At 41.3% G+C, this 19,918-nt stretch overlaps 1 protein-coding gene across 3 annotated transcripts in view; it reads right to left on the bottom strand.

Annotated features, from left to right (window-relative positions):
- Positions 1-11,912: 11,912 nt before the first annotated feature.
- Positions 11,913-19,918, bottom strand: part of RTKN2 (rhotekin 2) — a 28,512-nt gene continuing 20,506 nt past the window's right edge. For all 3 annotated transcript variants that reach the window (XM_028729365.2, XM_028729366.2, XM_077930548.1), the window contains exons 10-12: positions 17,061-17,226; positions 16,200-16,307; positions 11,913-14,586 (exon numbers count right to left, since the gene is read on the bottom strand). In XM_028729365.2, the coding sequence (XP_028585198.2) occupies positions 14,042-14,586; positions 16,200-16,307; positions 17,061-17,226 (819 nt within the window). In that variant the 3' untranslated portion in view covers positions 11,913-14,041. The remainder of the gene's footprint in view (positions 14,587-16,199; positions 16,308-17,060; positions 17,227-19,918) is intronic.

Raw genomic sequence — 19,918 nt, 5'->3', positions numbered from 1 at the left:
AAAATAGAAAGTTGGCCAGCGCAGTTATTGACTGACTGCATAAGGGAGATGGTTGGAGCATAAACACTGAACCCAGGAAGAGCCCAGTCTTTGTCCAGCTGCTGTGCCCTATTTCTTTGAGGGAACCAGCCAAAATAAAAACAAAAACAAAAAATGAACAGCTACAAACTGACAGATAACATTTCAGACCATAAATCTTGACATTAATTTTTGACAGGCTTTTACTAGCAAATATCAGCTTACATGGGAAGCTCTACTTATACTCAAGGAATCATGTCCTAAAATATTTAAAACTAGCTAACCCTTAAAAAAAAAAACACCTCTCAAACACAGCTAATAATAGCAGTAGGATCTCGGTATCTTTTAAAGAAAAAGTTGCCTGAAATAGGCTTCAAGACCTGCAAAGGAGAAGGAAGTAATTGTGCTGTGCGTGTGTTTGGAGTCAAGCACCCCAGAGAAGGAGGTGTCCCGCCCCCACCCCCCGCAACAGCTTCTTGGCCCCAGGCCACACAAAACCAGGAACTGGCGCAGACTTCCTAGGTCACACTCATAGTCTCACTCTTCACGACTGCACCGTACAGCTCTAGCGAAATCTGTCTCCCAATTTATTTATTTTTGCTTAAGCAATAGTCTGCATTTCTTTAAACCATAACGTGCCCCTCAAGACTTTAGTCATATCTCAGGGATGTATAACAAACCTAAATAAAACTAAAGTGACCCCCCCAAAATGTGAATGATATTGCTAGAAATACAAATATTTTTCACAATAGACTGAGGACTACTCAAAACAGCAGATCTGATATATGGTCCCTAGGAGGAGACCTCGCTGAACTCATTCAATGCAGCAATATATGCAGCAATTAAACAACAAGGTAATTTTTATACTATAATTCCTTAACACGCTTGTATTTTTATATACATATTTTCTTGGAACATTGTGATTTCAGTTTAATTAATTCATCCATTTGACAATGTGTGCGTTGCAGGGAATGATTATTCCCCAACCCTGCAAAGGCTGATATTGCATTAAGACACAATGACATTTCAAGTAGATATTTATGTTGCTCAGCCACTGCAATCAATCATGTGAATGCTCCTTAAGTGCTGTGAAGATCTCAATCAAGAAAATGCAGAGGAAGAAGCAAAACTGTTTTGAGACAAACTCTGTCTTAAACAAGCTTGTTCAAAAGGAGAGTTGGTGATTGGTGCAAACCATTCTCTCTTTAGAGCAAGTTTTAACCTTGCATTCATGGCAGCCTAATTACCACCATAATAATGAAGATAAGGACACACACACATTTAAAAGCACTGCAATACCTCCGAAGGAAACAGGAACATTTTGCATGTATAACCCCTAGATCAAGGGTCAGCAAACTTTTTCAGCAGGGGGCCGGTCCACTGTCCCTCGGACCTTATGGGGGGCTGGACTATACTGGGGGGAGTATGAATAAATTCCTATGCCCCACAAATAACCCAGAGATGCATTTTTGGAAAAAGGACACATTCTACTCATGTAAAAACACACTGATTCCCGGACTGTCCGCAGGCCGGATTGAGAAGGCGATTGGGCCAGATCCGGCCCTTGGGCCTTAGTTTGCCTACCCAAGCCCTAGATATATTTGCTTCTCCTCTGTACAGATAATTAATCCGAGCTGAGTTTTTAAAAAGTGCAGTAAGAACTTACAATGAAAAGAGTTTTCACCCCATCTAGAAAGCATAGATACACACCTGGAGGTACATACAAAAGAAATCTAGTACTTTCTGCCTTCCCAGTTACTATGCTAACTATTGGAAGGAGGCTACCAAATAAAAGTTTAGAATGTCCTCCATCCAGGAACATAGCAATTCTGAAAATATGTAACAGCAATTTAGTAAACGTAGCCCATCAGCCCCATACTGCAGATGGGCAGGGCTGACATTGAAAAGTAACGGGTCCAGCCACACACACAGAAGTGTGCAGCAGAGGAGAGAGCCATGAACCTCTTAGTATGCATCTCAGTCCCATATCAATGGTTAGAACAGTTCCCACAAAATGTAAGAAACTGGTCAAGTGGTGCTTGGTTGAACAGTGTGCTTTTTGCCCATCTCACAAAGTGCTACACTCAAAACTCAAGGTATGGGTGGAATGTTCAGCATTCATATTCCAGTAAGACAAAGGAAGCATGCAACAAAACGGCACAACAAAACCTTTCAGAAAGAATGAAGTACCACTGAAGCTTCAAAAAAAAAGGATGGACGCCATATTGCCCACAAAACGGCAATTTGATGCACTTGTGATACATTTGGAGTGAAGAGGAGCTCCACCCTGGTGCAGAAGATGACCCAAGCATCCTAGAGGGAAGGTTCACTTTTATTTGCCAGGCTAAATCAAGTGGTTGTAGAACCAGACGGGGGGCAGGGATGTCACCACCTGATGCACATTAACCGCTTTGTTTCCCTGCACCAAACTTCAGTTAACTGAAGTTGTCATCTGCACTTGCGTATCAGCTGCCTGAAATGTATGCACCCCAGTTCAACAATGGCTTCCATTTTCTAATTGGATGGAAGCTCCTTTGAGGGAAAGAAAGCCCATCAAACAGGAAAGATTCTCCAGAAGCTACAGGATACCTATGGATTGTGGCTAACGGCAAGTGTACCTTGGCTTCAAGCACCAGTGCTGGGAGCAGAATGGAGCCAGAGCAAGCAGTAATGTGTACACAGGAATCTGTTTAGCAAATAACATGTGACCATTATCCCCCTTTTATCTTTGCTGACCTCTTAACAAGCTTCATTTTAGTTAGCTACAAGGGCTTTAACCAAGGTTGAAATTATCCAAATTCCCGGGTTACATAGGCAGAACAAAATAGACTTTGAGAGGGGAAGAAAAGGTTCTTTCAAGCCACAGGATTTTGTATATTAAACATGGTGTTTTTCCTGCAAATGACAGGTTTTAAAAAACAAAACAAAACCATTTGAAAAGGGAGAAGTAACAACAACTACAAAAAAGCCCACAGCTTCCTCTCTCCATTGCACATTACCTCATTTTATCTCCTATTGAAAAATTCATAAGAAATGAGATATCCATAAAGATACTTAAACTGTACCTCTTCTGAGTTAAGTAATGCCTTTGAAAAATGCACAGACCATCATTCCAAGCAGCTGAGCAATTGCTTCTTATATACAGCATGGAAGTGGGGAAAGGAAAGGAAAACTTTGCTGTGATATAAGATGGCGCTGTGAAGCAGGATGAGCACACAAAATAAGGCACAAAACCAGTCCCATGTGCTTACTGTATTTTTTGCTCTATAAGTCTCACTTTTTCCCTCCTAAAAAGTAAGGGGAAATGTGTGTGCGTCTTATGGAGCGAATGCAGGCTGCGCAGCTATCCCAGAAGCCAGAACAGCAAGAGGGATTGCTGCTGCGATCCCTCTTGTTGTTCTGGCTTCTGAGATTCAGAATATTTTTTTCTTGTTTTCCTCCTCCAAAAACTAGGTGCGTCTTATGGTCTGATGCGTCTTATAGAGCAAAAAATACGGTAAGTTTTTCCGAGATCAATGGAACTTGGGCTGGGATCATATACCTGCTCCCCTGGAGAAAGGAAGCCCCACTGAAGTCAATGGGGTTCACATCAGATATGTCTTGGGTTGCACTGCAAATCACCAATAAAACAACCTTCTATAAAACACTGTAAACACTATTAACTAAACAATGAAAAGAATAAGCTAAACAGCACAACCACAAGAAAGTCGTTTCATAAGATTCACAAAGTATTACAGCACTCATAATCCACAAAGCAATATTGACAACTTTAGCAATCTTACAACAGAAAATAAAGCACTGCTGAATTCCTGTGGTTCATAGTCTTCCACTCAGTTCACCAAAAGAGACACACACATAATGTCCATGGCTGCAGCTCTGTTCTGAAAGCTCCTAGGGCTGGTAGAAAAAGCTGTTGCCCGATTGCCATTGCCTCTTCTCTTTGTTTATTGAGTGCCAATTCTTGCCCGCTTTGCCTATAAATAAAACCAATGTATTTGCCCAGAAAACGGTTGCCCGCATATGTGTACCTGGGGTGTAGAGTTGGACTGAGTCAGGGACTAGGCAAGCAGGGAGTGGGCTATATTTCTGGGTTTCAAAGACCGCGAGAAAGAGACTTCAAAAGACTTTCTACCCCAGACTTCCACAAACTGTGTCACCTGCAATATTTTTCATATTTATATGATATTTTCTGGCCCCAATAAGTCCCCTGCACGACTACTTATGAGTTGTATCCTACAGTAATAAAAAAATAAGAATATCGCTGCTGGATCAAGCCAAAAACCATTAAGGCCATCCTGTTCTCACATTGACAGGGGCGGCCAGAGATGGTTTGGTACCTTTCCCTCAAGGAAATACAACCTCACCACTGGGAGGTGGCGGAGCAAGGGTGCCTGGAACACCAGCTCGGCAAGAGGGAGGCATTCCAGAGAACTTTGCTGGTGGTCTCCCTCTGCCGCTAGGGGCGCAGAGAGACCAGCAGGGCAAAGCTAAGTGGCAGAATACTGTGCCTCTCTACTACTGCCTGGATTGCTTCTCTGGTGGCAGCGGAAGCAGTGGAATGGGCATAGCACCAGTGGAGAGGTTGCCTCTTGCATTGTCCAACACCTTAGGCGGCTGCTTCACCCAACCTCATGGGTGGGTCGTCTTCGCGCATTGGCCAACCAGTTGGTTTGGGAAGCCCACAAACAGGGCCTGAATGCAACAGCACATCTCTCCATGTGATTCCCAGCATACTGGGAACACAGCTGTTATGCCTAGAATTATTTCATGAATTAGTCCAATTCTCTTTCAAAGCTATCCAACTTGATGTTTGTCACTACATCTGGAAGGAACTAATTCTATAGTTTAGTTATGAAGAAGTACTTCCTCTTACCTGTCCTGAATCTTCCAACCTTCAGCTGTATTAGATGGTCCTGGGTTCTAGTCTATGAGATAGGGAGAAAAACCTCTCTCCTAGCCATTTTCTCCATAACATGCATAACTAGGGAGAAGCAATTGAGAACAAAGGTGTGGCTTGCCCATGATGCCTGTGGGAAAAATAATTGTATTAGGTCCTTGTTAACAGAAGAGGTCCATTACACCTTATTTCGTGCTATATTGTTTTTGATTTCCTTTGCAATGGCACAGTGGAGCTATATTATGGCATTACTCCTTTAACAATGTAGCCTATTTGAAAAAACCCCTATTCAGTTACAGAGCACATTTGAGAACACAAGATATTTCATATTACTTTCTTTCTTTTACCATCTTAATTGGTGTGGATTTATTTACATCCATTAGCTTCTCCAGGGTGATCTGTATGCTTTCAATGGTACAGAAATCCAGATAATGAGGTTTTGTCTAAGAATAGCATTCAACAGCTCCCAGGGATTTTCATTAGCCTGTAAGAAACCCAGATGGCCAAGGATGCTGTACAAATACATATCTGAAGACAACGGAACTGGGTTCAAATCCTTCCTCTTAGCCTTAACATGATAAACAGGAGCACGAGCAGCCTACATTTGTGCTGTTGTTAAGGTAGTCAAGGCTTATTGATATTTTTTTTAAACTCTATGTCATCCCAAGGGCTTGAGAAAAACAAAAGTACGGTCACCACAACGTAGAACATACATCATTTGCATATTCTGTTTGAACCAGACATAACACAGAGACACTGTACAGATGACAAATAAGGAGGCCACAGTGCTGGAGCAAAATAGCCACAACTTCGTTAGATTTCCAAAGAATTGATCAGAACATTGCCATATAAAAAGGTAGTAAAATGGGGGTGGGGAGGGAGGGAGGGAGATGCTATTGGTATCGTGCTTTACTTGTGGAAGCCCAATTAAGGCTTACCATGTGTGAGGCCATTTATAAGGTCCCAGAAATCTTGTGAGACCTGTAAATCCTGGGTCTTGGAATATTAGTGCTGCTGAGAGCCATAAGTCCGTGCCATTGCAAGTCCTCGTCAGTTTATCTGACTGGGGGACAAGAGAAGCCCACAAAACATTTCCCATTGCCCCATGAATTTCCTCCCTTCTGGAGGTGCTACCATGGAATTGGGGTGGCTGGGCTTGCATCTGATCAGCTCCTACAGGACTAGGAAGTCCCTTCATGTAGGAAGAAGCCCACGTGTCCCTCCTCCACCACAACATCCTGTAATGTACGCTACAAGGACCTGGCATGCATAGTCTTTCACCATACAAAGGAATTCTGTAGCCCTGGTGATTATATAGACTGGGTAGTTACCTTCCGAGCTGTCAGGGCACTGCTAATGATACATGTGAGTCTTTGGTCCAGCTGGTAATATAACATAAACACAGCTTTAAACAATGTTACTGGGCAGTCTTAAATAGATTGCAGTAAATAAAACTCGTAATTTGATGTGTGTGTTTTTAATGAAGGCAGTGAATGTGGAAATTTTATTCTATCAAATAGAAACTAGGGTCCATTACAGTTATGTAAGTGTAAGCCTCATTGAATTCAATGGAGTTTGCTTCCAAACAGACATGCATGAGATTGGCTCTGAAGTAGGTGGCTCAGGCAGAAACTAAAGCTTTAGAGAATAAATCAAAGCTTGTGGTTATGATTTAAGGTGCTTAATGGCTCCAGCAGAAGGAAGTACACCGTGGAATCTGTGTGTCTGATTTTGCCTGTGAGGTAGCTAGTTGCCTTTCACCACAGGTGCTCCATGAAAAGATACTGCGGGGAGCCAAGCCACAAGTGGACACAGTTGCTCACAGCCTGTTTCCCTGGCTTATGTAGTGTGGGCACATACTTTACTACATCTTGAAGCCTTGTTGCCTTCTACGGCAATGTGTAAAGCAACGGCCTCCATTCAGTTTTCTAGCACACCCTATGCCAAGTAGTCAGGACAGGTATAACTTTGTTCTACCTGAAATCAAGAGTTTCAGAATCTTGCTTTATCATCAGGTCAATAGCAAATATCAGCTTTTAGAAGCAGACATGTTGTCCTCATTGGTAGGGTTATTTTTCTTTTGAAGGTATATAAACATTTTGATAGCTGTCTTGATATAAAAAAAAATGTTCAAAGATTATTTTTCATGGAGTAAAAGAAATTTATGGCAATGTTTCACAGACAGATCTTCATGCGCATATTGCGCATATGGGAGATCTCAATTATGTCCATTTGGTAGTGGTTATATTAAGATATTATCCTATCTTGTTTCAGTATAATCCCTTGAAGCAAACTGCCGCAACTTTGCTAGCAATGTGATTTTCATTAAATCACTCATCTGCACTGACTTCCAGAGCACTATTTTTTTTAAAAAAAAAATCAATCCATCATACTTCAGCATTCTTCATAAACTCATAAATCAATCAAGTTTCCCCAAGATTGAAGTATCTGCCAAGCTTCTTGTAACAGTTTATTACAGTTCGTTGATGATAATTGGGCAAAAATATACTATGTCTGTGTTTGGCTTTAAAAGAGCAGAGGCATTTGAAGTATTTCGCACAGCAAACAGCAGTTTCTGCCCTTTGAGTCCAAGAAAATTAACGGGGGGGGGGGGATCATAGTTCACTGTTGACAACTCCCTACCCCCCAAAGAAGTGCTCAGGTGCCTGTTCTAATTGCCTGGCTCACTGAGCTAGCGCTCACATGTTAGGTGGCAAATGTATTTCCTGTGTGTATGCCAGGATTTTCTGCAACAAATATGCAGCAATAACACACACACACACACACAAACATATATGTATCTGGGAATCCTGATTTGGGGCAACTAAACATGTTATGCTGGACGCGGGTGGCGCTGTGGGTTAAAGCCTCAGCGCCTAGGACTTGCCGATCGAAAGGTTGGCGGTTCGAATCCCCGCGGCGGGGTGCGCTCCCGTTGCTCGGTCCCAGCGCCTGCCAACCTAGCAGTTCGAAAGCACCCCTGGGTGCAAGTAGATAAATAGGGACCACTTACTAGTGGGAAGGTAAACGGCGTTCCGTGTGCTGCGCTGGCTCGCCAGATGCAGCTTGTCACGCTGGCCACGTGACCCGGAAGTGTCTGCGGACAGCGCTGGCCCCCGGCCTATAGAGTGAGATGGGCGCACAACCCTAGAGTCTGTCAAGACTGGCCCGTATGGGCAGGGGTACCTTTACCTTTAAACATGTTATGCAGGAAACACAACTGATGCACATGCAGTAGTGTTTGCTCAGCAAAAGATTAAGTATCCCAAATTATTATAGCTGTTTAACTTTTTCTGAGCACAAGGACCATCCAGACCCAAGCCCATCATCTTCAGGGGGATATATATATACATATATATACACACCCACACCCACACCCACTCTTCCGGGATACACACAAACACCCACACACTTAACCATTCAATTGTAGCAAATCTAAAAGGCAGGATAAAAATTTAAAACCCTGGCTAAATTATATGAAATGCTTATTTGTTCAATGCCCCTTTGCGTACCTTGGAGAATTTAGAAAACAGCAGAACAGCCAGAGAATATTGTGCTCACTGAAGTATGCTAAAGTGAAATGAATGTCAGTTTACATAATATGTCCAATTACTTTTATGAATATTTCCTTTTTTTAGCACCATAATGGCTTATAGTCAGACTATTAGAAATGTAATTAACATTTACTATTGGATAGCTTTATCTCTCTTTGCCTTGTTGTTACAGTGAAGCCAACATACTGTTTACTCTTCAGTTCTAGCCCAGGGGATCTACTCAGCAGATTGTACAGTTTAAGAAATTAGCTAAGCCCAAAATAGTTCTTTTATTTCATAAAAGGTCAGGGAAGCATGACTTATAATTCTATAAATGTACTTGAAAACAAAACAAAAACCATAGGTCAGAGTCAAAATGATGTATTTTATTGGGCCAACTGCATTGATTAGGAAAGCTGGGATACTTTAAAAATTAAAAAAAAGCCTTGCTCCACCAACACAATTACTCCAAGAAAAGAGCACCATTTTAGATCTCCCTGTTCCCTCTTTCTTAGAGACCAACACAGCAGTCAGTGTGTGTGTGTGTGTGTGTGTGTGTGTGTGTGTGTGTGTGTGTGTGTATATATATATATATATATAATTTAATCATTTTTTGATACAAACATCAACTGCAAAAGACACATACAACAAAAACCATAATAATAATAACATACCTATGACTACACCTTTTTTAACAATATTTTCTCACGTCTCTCCTCCCCTACTTCCTACCACTATCCGCCTTATCGCTTAAATATTTGTTCCAGATTTCTTCATATTTATCCATTCTTATTTTGCGTCGACATGCAATTCATTCGTATGTAGCTAATCTGTCCATATTATCAATCCATGTGCTCAATGAAACACAGCAGTCAGTCTTATAACAAACACAGTTTATTGTTCATACTTGTTTTATACAACATTTAAGTTTCTACATTTGTTATAATTCTTTTTTTTTTTAAGTCTGACATACCTTGGAATAAAAAAACAATACACATTTAGCAGCAAAACCAGTATCTACCAGGTCATTCACAGGGATTTCAAGTACAAAACTATCCACTTAGCATTAGTGGGAAATGGAAGCATATTACTCCCAAACATAATTAAAACATGTAAACAAATTAAATAAGTTTTTTAAAAAGCCTCACACAAATAGTAACTCCACCTACATCGTTGAACCTTTAACAGAGTACCCAAGGCATTATTAACAGTTTGCACATGCAATAGTGATGAGGCATGATTAACTGCAAGTTCTAGGCAGGGTGAGGTTCCACTTCCACAGCTAATGTAGTTTGCCCTCCCCTTACTTCAAAGTTGATTGCAATTAGAGAGACTTAAGAGATGCACATTCAGCTCAAGTGCAACATCAAGCAACAAGACACAGATCAAACCCCGCAGAGTAAGCCTTCATGTAAAATCATTTCAAATATTGTTGTGGATGGTATCCGCCTGTCTCGAGAGACAATGGAGGAGTGTCTCTTTTTGAAATGGGGGCAGTTCACATGTTCAGCTGTCATCATGCAGTAAGCCACTGCGGGGTAAGGTTGTGAGTGATGGACATGCATATGTAAAATTATTCCTTTAGAGCTTGATCAAAGGGGGCAGGGGGACAAATCGAGGAACTTTCAATACGGTATGAGAGATTATTAGACAGCATTGTTATCTATCTTTTTTATTTATTCCATTCTCTCTCCAATGATCTTGCAGTTGTGTGCTTGAGGATCATCCCATTTATTCTCACAACAGCCCTGTGAAGATAAGTTTGGAGAGAGAGACTGGGCTCACCTCACCCATTGAGCTTCATGGGTGAGCACAGATTTGAAGTGAGATTCCCCGCAATCCAAGTCATACACACACACACACACACACACACACACACACACACACACACCCTGGCTCAACTGTACATGGGCAAAATGAGGCTACCCTGGAGCCAATATCATACCTGTAGGCATTAGCTGTTTGGGAAAATAATAAAGCTCGAAGAAGTTGGCGGCACTACTTTGCTTCCCTGGCACTTCTTGCTGGACATTGGCTGGTAGACATATAAACGCATGAAAATAAATCCAGGGTATCCCTCTTCCAGACAAAAATGCACCGTCAGTTTTCCATCTGAACATGTCTCATGGTGAATAAGAATTACTAGAATTCCACTACAGGGAAATTTATTGAATTTGATTTCTTATGCTATGAACTAGACTATGCCCAAGAGCACACATGACTCATACCAGCCCTGCAAATCACATCTGAAACCCTCCCTTCTGTCTACTACAACCATGCTTGAACTTCTCCCACTCTTGATTCTGGAGAAATGACAGTGAGGCGCCACTCAGTTCCTGGGACGCGCAAAGAACCAGGAAAGGATTTTTTTGCTGCGATCTCACCTAGCACTTTAAGGACCAACAGTCGTAACTGCAACTGCATCCACACACCCTGAGAAGTGAAGGTAGCCGCTGCCTCTTGCAGCCTTAATGGCACCTGTGTGATGTGGGGCTACATCAATCTTTCCCAGGTACAGAAAGGGTACTGTGGCATTCTTTCTGCCTCAAGGAGGCAGCTGGGTGAGAAGTGCAATACCTAAGGGCGTTTATTGCATCTCTAATTGAGGAAGAATAGCTCCAATCCCAGCCATTCTGGGGTCTCTATTCTCTCCTTGCTATTGAGGTCCATGAGCAAGATGCTACTTGCATGAAGCTCTCTGTAGGCCTGTGGAGACTGCTATTTATCAGGCAGAGATCCCAGTATGAGATCCCAAGCACATATGCACCCCATACCTAGTGCCTCACCACAGGGAAGGGGTCACATCTGATTCAAACCGTGTTGCAAGGGTTTCTTCTTTTCTCTCCCTGCACCCCACATGCTGCATCCAAATCCCACATTTTTTCCCAAGAATCGGTCCGAGGGGTCACAGAGATCCCAATGGTTAAATAAAGATGTCACAGTCTAGATCAGATGCTCCTCTCCCTATTACAAAAGGGTTCGAGGTGGCGGATTCAAGCTTGATACTCCTTACCACTTGAGCTCTCCCCACAGTAACGTCTGAGGACCAAGCTACACAGGCAGATCTGTGCCTTTAAATGCAAGTCTGCCCCATCATCTGTGCCCCAGAAGTCCATACAGCTTCAGGGATTGCAATGAGAGCACCAGCGCCTCCCCTTTGCTTAGATTGTGCCACTGTAACACCACCCCAGATTGTTCCTTAATTATATAATGGGACTAGCTACTTCCAAAGATCTAAATGTTTATAAATCTTAGGGAAGTTATTGCTTTTTTCAAGATGGTGTACATGTCAAATGGCCAAAGAAGAAGAATGGGAGCCAATTATTTTGCTCCCATTCAGCCATGTTTTGAGATTCTGAAAATACATCAAGAAGGAACGGTGATTTCCTCCCTACGAATTTTGTACAGTTTCTGCATGAGGAGCTGCCCCTCCCCTGATAGGAAGATACAATGGTTTGACAATGTGGATAAAAATTCAATTTAATTAACTTCAGAGGATAAACTCTGTGGCTAAGAGCTGTCTTGCAAGTTCAGTCACAGTCACAAATGCTTTAGAACTGCATTTGCTAAATCAAGGCATCCTCTATGGACATATTTCATGGAGCTTCACTGTGCTAGTGTGGCTTGCTAATCAAATAAAGATGTAGGAATTTGGAATGCTTTGCACATTACTAATCTGTAGTTCAAGGCATGGAATAAAAAGCAAATATCAATAAGCTCAGCATATTCCTGAGAGTCTTAAAATTGAGAAGATTGCTTAATTGGCACTCCCCTACTGCTAACAGAAATATGCCAATTAAAAGGATTCTGCTATACTCATTAAGGGATTAGAGAGCATTAATGTCATACTAACCCTCTGCTACATTATCTTTATTCTGTTCCTCTAAGAGTAGCTAAAAAATAAAACAGGTGATCCTGAAATTATAGCTCCTCCAAACTATATAATGTACTTTCTATGTTACACAACTTCACAATGCAATGAACTAATACATAGGTTAAAACCGTACCTGATCAGATTTCATTAAGACGTTAACACACAGTAAAATCTTGTAATCTAACATAATTCATACAACCCAGTCTAACTAAAAAGAAGCTGCCATTTTTGCATTCAAATTCAAACACTTGAAGAGGAAGACATTAGGATTTTAAACAGGCCAAGATATATATAGAAATTTTAAAACACCTTTCAAATTTATACACACCCTCAGTTTCAGTTTAAGCTTATTGTTCTGGGGAGGGGAAATCAATTTTATTTGAAAATGTGTGTTCATTTCCTCTACCTAGTTTCTGCTTGCAATGCAGAATCTTTTTTCCTGCAGATATGAATGTGTGTTGCTTTCTACAATTCAGACATAGATCACAGAATTGTAGGGTTCTTATCTAAATGTTATTATCTAAAATACTAAAGAAAGAAGTTTCTCTCCCATCCGTCAATGAGGAGTGAATTCTGATGCTGTCATTTTAGAATACAACAGAAAACATTAACAGCCCAAACTGGCATTGGGGGTCTTCAAATGTCTAAGAACAGTGGACTTGACTACTGTCTCAGCCCAGCACTTACGCGTACACAGCTACCTCATATTCAGGATTACTATTGCACAAACAAAACCAGGAAAATAAAGAGAATATATCTAAGAAATGTAAGTCTAAGAGATACTTGTTCACTGTGCTAATAAAGCAATAAAAGGTTGTTGTTGTTTTTTAAATGAAAGACTAGAAGATTCTGCATATGCTTAAATTACCAGGTAAGCCCAGCTACAGAACCTGGGAAATCCTGACTGACTAGAAATGTAGTACAAAGCCCTGGGGGAATGGGCAAGGGAATGAGTTTTATTACAGGTCGCTCCCACAGGGATTTCAAATCGCATCTGACACTGCACAATTCACCTGACTTTGGAAGCACTATGGGAAACGCCTTACAAACTCTAGCTGTGTGTCACTTGGGCAGGGGTGGGGTTAAAGCTAGAGGAAGGGGCAAGAACAAAAGAGCTTCACAGGAGGATGGGGTAGTAAGCAAGCAGGCCTACAGGTACTTTATTTTCTTCAAAAATGGTCATTTGTAAGACCATTCATGAAGAGACATTCCTATTACTGTGAGGGTCTAGAGACTGGTCCCATAGACTTCTATGGGCAGAGGCCAACAGCATCTGTGGTTAATCCTGACAACACAAGGAATAATTTTATTCTCCTCAAGTTAAGTGCCTGCTCAAAAACCTGTTGTAAATTTGAGGTGGGATATTTGAAATGCAATCTGGGGGAAATGTATGGGTTAAGTTATTAAAGATCATACATATGTTTTGGAGGGGGGAAAAGAACAGTTTAAGTCTATCAGAAGGTTCTCCATCATTAAAAAAACAACCCTGCTGATTTGTATCTTTGTTGAGGAATCTCTTTACACACTGGCGATGTCAAGCAGAGCACAATTTGGGGACAGGATGGAAGGAGAGGTGTTTCCTTTGCTATAATCTCAATCACCTGGCTGTGTGTTGAAAATAAATATGTTAACACTTCAGGAACTCTGGCGAAAGACAGACAGTGAACATGGCCAACACTCCCTTTGCCCCCGTAATTCGGAGAAAACCAAGCATCAGTCCTACACCTGCGAATGAAAACAGATTCTAGGCTCAAGCATCTCTTTGACCAACTTCTGCCTAGGAGCAGGAATGGGTTTGTCGCTATTATCAACCTTTGTACCTGAATTGGCAGGATTTTCACTGTCAGCAAAGGTACCTTTCTGCCAAGGAGTTGGTCTGCGGGGAGCTGCAATAGGTTGTTTGAAGTGAGGAACAGAAGACGAGATGGAATCAAGAGAACTGTTCTTATGAGAATTATTCCAGATGTTTTCCTTGCCCAATTGATCTGACATTGTCTGTGCTCCTGTGGTATATGGCGGCTTATCAGATGGTGGAAGGGGTGCTCTTCTCTTCTTGCCCTTCCCTTCACTAGGGCTTATGGCCTCTTCTTTTGCTCCTGGAAGCAGGCTTTTCTGCACAAGCATGTGGTGAGAACCGTCAAACATGGCTGCCCATGAATGTGGCAAATGTTCTTGTTGGCCAATCGGCAACTCCCCATTGACTTCCTCAACTTTTCGTTGCACTGTATCAGGGAACGCTTCATGTTTTACTGGGGAATCAATGCCTATCACATTTTAAAAGACAACATAAAATTCTTATTACATTGATACTTAGCTGCATTGTTGAGCCCAGTGTTTAAACCTTACCATGACGTTATAAAAACATGCACACCTTTATGGAAAACAAGACCCTAAAATTGTCCTGGGCAGCAGAAAGTCCTGTACTTCTACACATCAACAAAACACACACCATAATATTATGAACGCAGCCAATTATGGCTTTACTGTCCACTGTACAGCAGGCTTCATTAGGTGGAATACTTTACCTTGTAAAATCAGCAGCAGGAGGTTAAACTATTGTGGATCTTCATTAATTTTTACTGAATTCTTAGCACTGTCCAGGGAGCAGGGAGATTATATTGAATGCCAGTGCCTACCAAGAACCTCCTTTCATTTTGAAGAGTATAAATGTGGTTTATTACTCATTTTCTTTGAAAACTACAATGCAACTTTCATGCTGTACCTCCATATTTGACTCTTGATTTACTTGTGGCCACTTAAAACACTGTTCAAATATTACTCTGCTTCTAGACTGTTACAATGCACAGCACAGTAATCAATATAACCATTTTTACAGCCTCAAGGGCAGGGGGTCAACAAACTGTTGCTGGGCTTGGGAGCAAACCATTATTTTCTACTGCTAGTCAGCTGCAAAGTCAATTTTATTCATAACATGTCCTAGAAGAGTAAGGTAATTTTAGACTGATCAGAAAGATGGTTCCAATCCCCTTACCAGCAGAGGCAAATGGGGTGTTCTTATAATACAGCTGGAATAGAAGCATCCAGAAACAATAATAATACTTCACACGTATATAACAACCCAAATGAGGGATCAGACAATGGGAGAGAATGCCTTGCCTACAACACCCCAGTGAGGATTCAAATGATAAGAAAGGAGATTCCAACTAAACATGAGGAAGAACTTTCTAGCATTAAGAGCTGTCCACCAGTGGAACAGTTTACCTTAGAAGGTGGTGGATCCTCCTTCACTGGAAGTTTTTAAACAGAGATTGGATGGCCATCTGTCTGGGATTCTTGACCTGTGATTTCTGCATTGCAGGAGTTTGGACCAGATGGCCCTTGGGATCACTTCCAACTCTATAACTCTATGATTGTATGAGTGAAGGCGGACATGGAATTCAAACCAGGAACCCCCAATTTATCGCACAGCATCTTAGCCACTCTGCTTCTCAGGTCTGTGCTCGGTCAAGATGGATCTAACCAGTTGCAACATTATACATAGTAAACTAGAGAACAAGAAATTTACCAAACTGCAGATATCATACAAAATTATCAGTTACTGCCAAATAGTTATCCAGCCTAAGAACAACAGGACTTACTATCAGTTAATTGTGCACAGGGTTGAACTGAGTGGGGCAGCCCTGTGTGCAGCCACAAAATCTGCTCCCGAGGTTTGGAGAACCCCATGAGAACAGATTTTGGAAACATGTAGAGGGCTCGGGTGGGGGAATAAGGTTGGATTCCCCCTGCACTGGGGGGTGGGGAATGAGAGTTATGCAAGAACAGAAATTGATTCAACCTCCACACAGATTATAAAACAGAGGCACAATAGGTTGTGTCCAGTGTTGCTTCAAATACCCTGCTATCTCCCACTTACTCATATCTTGGTAAACTGAAGTAGCCTCTTTCGTCAAGAACAATGGTGGTTTCCGTGGTGACATAATTTCAATTTTCATGAATTCTTCACAACAGTGTTTCCACTGGCCTAAAAGGAAATCAGAAAGCAATGAGAGGAAGTCAAAATACTCCACTTTTTGTAATTTTATCTGGTTAATAATGCCCCAAATCGGGAACTGTTTCATAAATGCTGAATTAACTCTTTTACAATTCCTCCAGATTGCTAGCTGACGAAGATCTGGATGCTTCCAATAATGCCATAATCTCTCAAGCAAGTGGCAAAGTAAGCTAGGATTTCTCAGGCTTCCAACATGGGAACAAGACAATCAATTCTCACAGCATGACCAAGTCCCAATCTTTACAATTTATACCTTAATACTGTTACTGTCAGATATTTCAGCTTGACATAAATATTCATTTATTTTATTGCAAATCACTGTGATGGAAGGGGAAGAAGAGGCGCACTGAAACCTCAGTAGAAGGCTCTGCTCAGCAGTATAAACAGTTATGAGATGTATTTGGGGAAGGGAGGAACACATAGGAAACTTTTATACCACCCCGCTGAAACATTTCCCCAATAGATGGTTTCCCAATCGTCTTCTTTCCAAGCCTCCAGAATATCAAGGGAATAAAGCAATGAAGGATCAGATTATCAAAGTTAAAAGATTTCCTGCTCTTCCTCTGAAGAACATACTACCTAATGTGCTGGAGAACAGAGAGCTTTTTTATTTTATTCTACTTGCAAATGACAGGATTGTTATGCAATGTGAGTTCAAAATGTTCAGTGCATTCTTTGAACATGCATAGGCACTCCTGTACAAAAGGAGACGGCGCTACTTACTGAAGTCATAGAAGTGCTGCCAGAAAGCTTCCATCCAGTTATAAAGGTCTTCCCGGCTTTCAACTGCAAAAATCTGAGTCACAGTTTCACCAGCCTCAGGGTTGATAACAGAAAAGTTATTGGAGTTTATCGGGGTATCTTTATCCACAGCACGAATTCTGGTTTCCTAAATGTTATATAAATACAGAGTGAAACTATAATGTTCTCTCTCTCTCTCTCTCTCTCTCTCTCTCTCACACACACACACACACTACAACTTTAATCAAATAGAAAAATCATAGGTTACTTGACAGTTGTTTAGTTCCATGACTGCAATTTTCAAGGTGATGTTATATGGACATTAATTCTGCTTAAAGAAGAACTCAAATTAAAAAGGTATGCATTAAAGTAAGCATATTTAGAACATATTTCATAATGGGCAGGAGGAGACATCATTTGGATGGTTCTAAACAGGATTGCTTTTTAGATTGCTCAGATTCAGAAAATTGAGGCATATTTCATATCAGTTAAATTAAGAGAGTAAGAGAAATCATTCGGTATCAATTAAAGTGATATCTGTTGCTGACCTGATTGAATTATCATATTGACAAACTTTCCCCAAGTAACCTGTACGATGTTCCTATCTACTCACTGGCATATCCTTGAACTACTCTGTCTTCATGTCTTGTACTTGTTAAGAACACCAATACCAGTTTCACCTCCTGAACTGGCTTCAGCGCTATTTTAAACATATATTGCAGCAACAATGGAGAAACTGGAGCTCTTTAAACTGGCCAATACACCTACAAGTCTAACTGCATTGTTGCAACCCAATTTTCTGTGATTTCCAAAAGTAGGTCTGTCAACCAAGAGATTTGAGATGTCAGTTAGAGCTCCTCTTCCCCCCTTCTTTGCAATCAGTTACATTTTGCAATGACAGGTTTATTCAAGAGAAACTGACTAAATCCAAAGAGGTACATAAACTGAGTAGTATCCAGAGAAGCATTGGGGGGGGGGGGGTTTCCATTTGCACAGTTAAGTTTATTGCTTAATCCATTTCTTCTGCAGCTCATTCCATCACCTGAAAAGCCACTCTTGAGGATGTGAGTGGAGCGGGGCAGCTCCGTTTGCACTCTGGATTTTAGTCACTGTTTAGAGCAGGAGTGGCTAACCTGTAGCCCTCCAGATGCTGCTGAACTACAACTCCTATCATCCCCAACCATTGCCCATACTGGAGTCCGACAACACTTGGAGAGTCACAGATTGTTTAAAGCTATAAAACATTTTCCCACAGAAGTTACCCTGCTTGCCTAGACACATTTTCCATTACCAGCTCCTTTACAACTGGAACACCATCTGTGATAATGCTCTTTACAATGTACTGCAAGAACTGTTTGCTCCCACTTGGACCTGCCCAGGTGTTCTCCAAGGGTTCCATTGTGAGTTCCCCTGCTGTCGGAGGCAAGGCAGGTGGGGCCTTTCAGTGATGAGGCCTCCATCTTCAGAGTGCCTCTCTTGGCATATTGCCTGGCAGTTCCTATTGCTCTTTCAGTGCCAGGTAAAATATCTTTTTATGTATGCAGGCTTTTTAGATGTTGTTTGAACTAGCAGCTTTTACTTTTACTTGGCTCTGGTTTTGCTATTTTACAATTAGTTAGCGTATTTCTGGTTACAATATTTTTAATCTTTGATCTGTGAGCTGCTCTGGGAATAGCTGTGTGGTGGCACAGATGAAGGCTAAAATAGAATTACCTGAATTAAAAAAAACAACCCACCACCCTAATCATGCAGGTGAGAGCTGATAATATGGACCCCAACCCTGGAGTCTGCATTGATTTTGTGGTTTGGGCCAACATGATCAGACCTTGCCCATGCAGCTGGGCCATTTAAACATTACCCAAGATTCTCACAGAAAGGCAGTGCTCTTATGCAGCCAGTGTGACCTTCACATACAGTTAAGAACACACCTTTGAAAGACAACTCCTGCAGCCAAGCTGGTGCCAAATATATTGCTCTACTTTCCTTTGGTCCACATCAGTAAGGGTGAGGGGTGGGTCTTGTCATCTGGACAGGCCAGGACCTCCAAGCACACTGCTCAGGCTTACACCCCAGGGAGTTCACTTCAGTGCTGCTAATGCATGGTTGGACTTCACCCCCAGGGGCACACTCCATTGTCTCTTGAGACACACGAATGCCTACAGTTATTCTGATTAAGTGATGCATGCTTTGAGGCCTATTTAAAATTAGGTTGCAATTCCACAAATGGTTTCACGTGCCCAATACCCCATTGATCGCAATCGAATTTACCACATTGAATTGAACAAGACTGCAACCTAATTATCTCAGCCACATACAATTTTTTTTTGGTAATTCATATCATCCAACTATCTCACCATTGCAAAACAAAAATAAACCTTCTTCACAAGAAGACAGACGTTAAACCCATCTCTTTATAAAGCCAAGAAACCTACTACTGTAGTTATATAGACAGGAGGACTTCTCTGTTCTTATTTAATCCCATTTCACTTCAAACACACATCCACACATCCCCTTTTCTGTGGAATGTCTGTCAGTTCACACCAGTAAAGATTAAATATGTAACTAGGAAAAGTAAGTCGCATATATTGTCATGGGGTGCGGAATTCCAGGGCTGACAAGTCTTTGAAAAATCTGCAAAATATTATTGATGGGGTAAATTTTAAAAAATACCGGAGGAGCTGTTTGAAATACAAACACAGCTGTTTGTAGCATATCTGATGAATTTGCTCATTTAAATTTTTCATTCTAAAAATAGGAGATTAAGTAATTCATCCATAAACGCTGTGTCCTATTAATGCAGGTAACCATAGATACCAGTATAAAATTAAGTCAAATAGATT

The sequence above is a fragment of the Podarcis muralis genome, chromosome 6 (genome assembly GCF_964188315.1).
Source record: "Podarcis muralis chromosome 6, rPodMur119.hap1.1, whole genome shotgun sequence".
NCBI lineage: Eukaryota > Metazoa > Chordata > Lepidosauria > Squamata > Lacertidae > Podarcis > Podarcis muralis.
The sequence above is the reverse complement of the archived record's forward strand: the minus strand, read 5'-3'. Positions and strand labels throughout refer to the sequence as shown.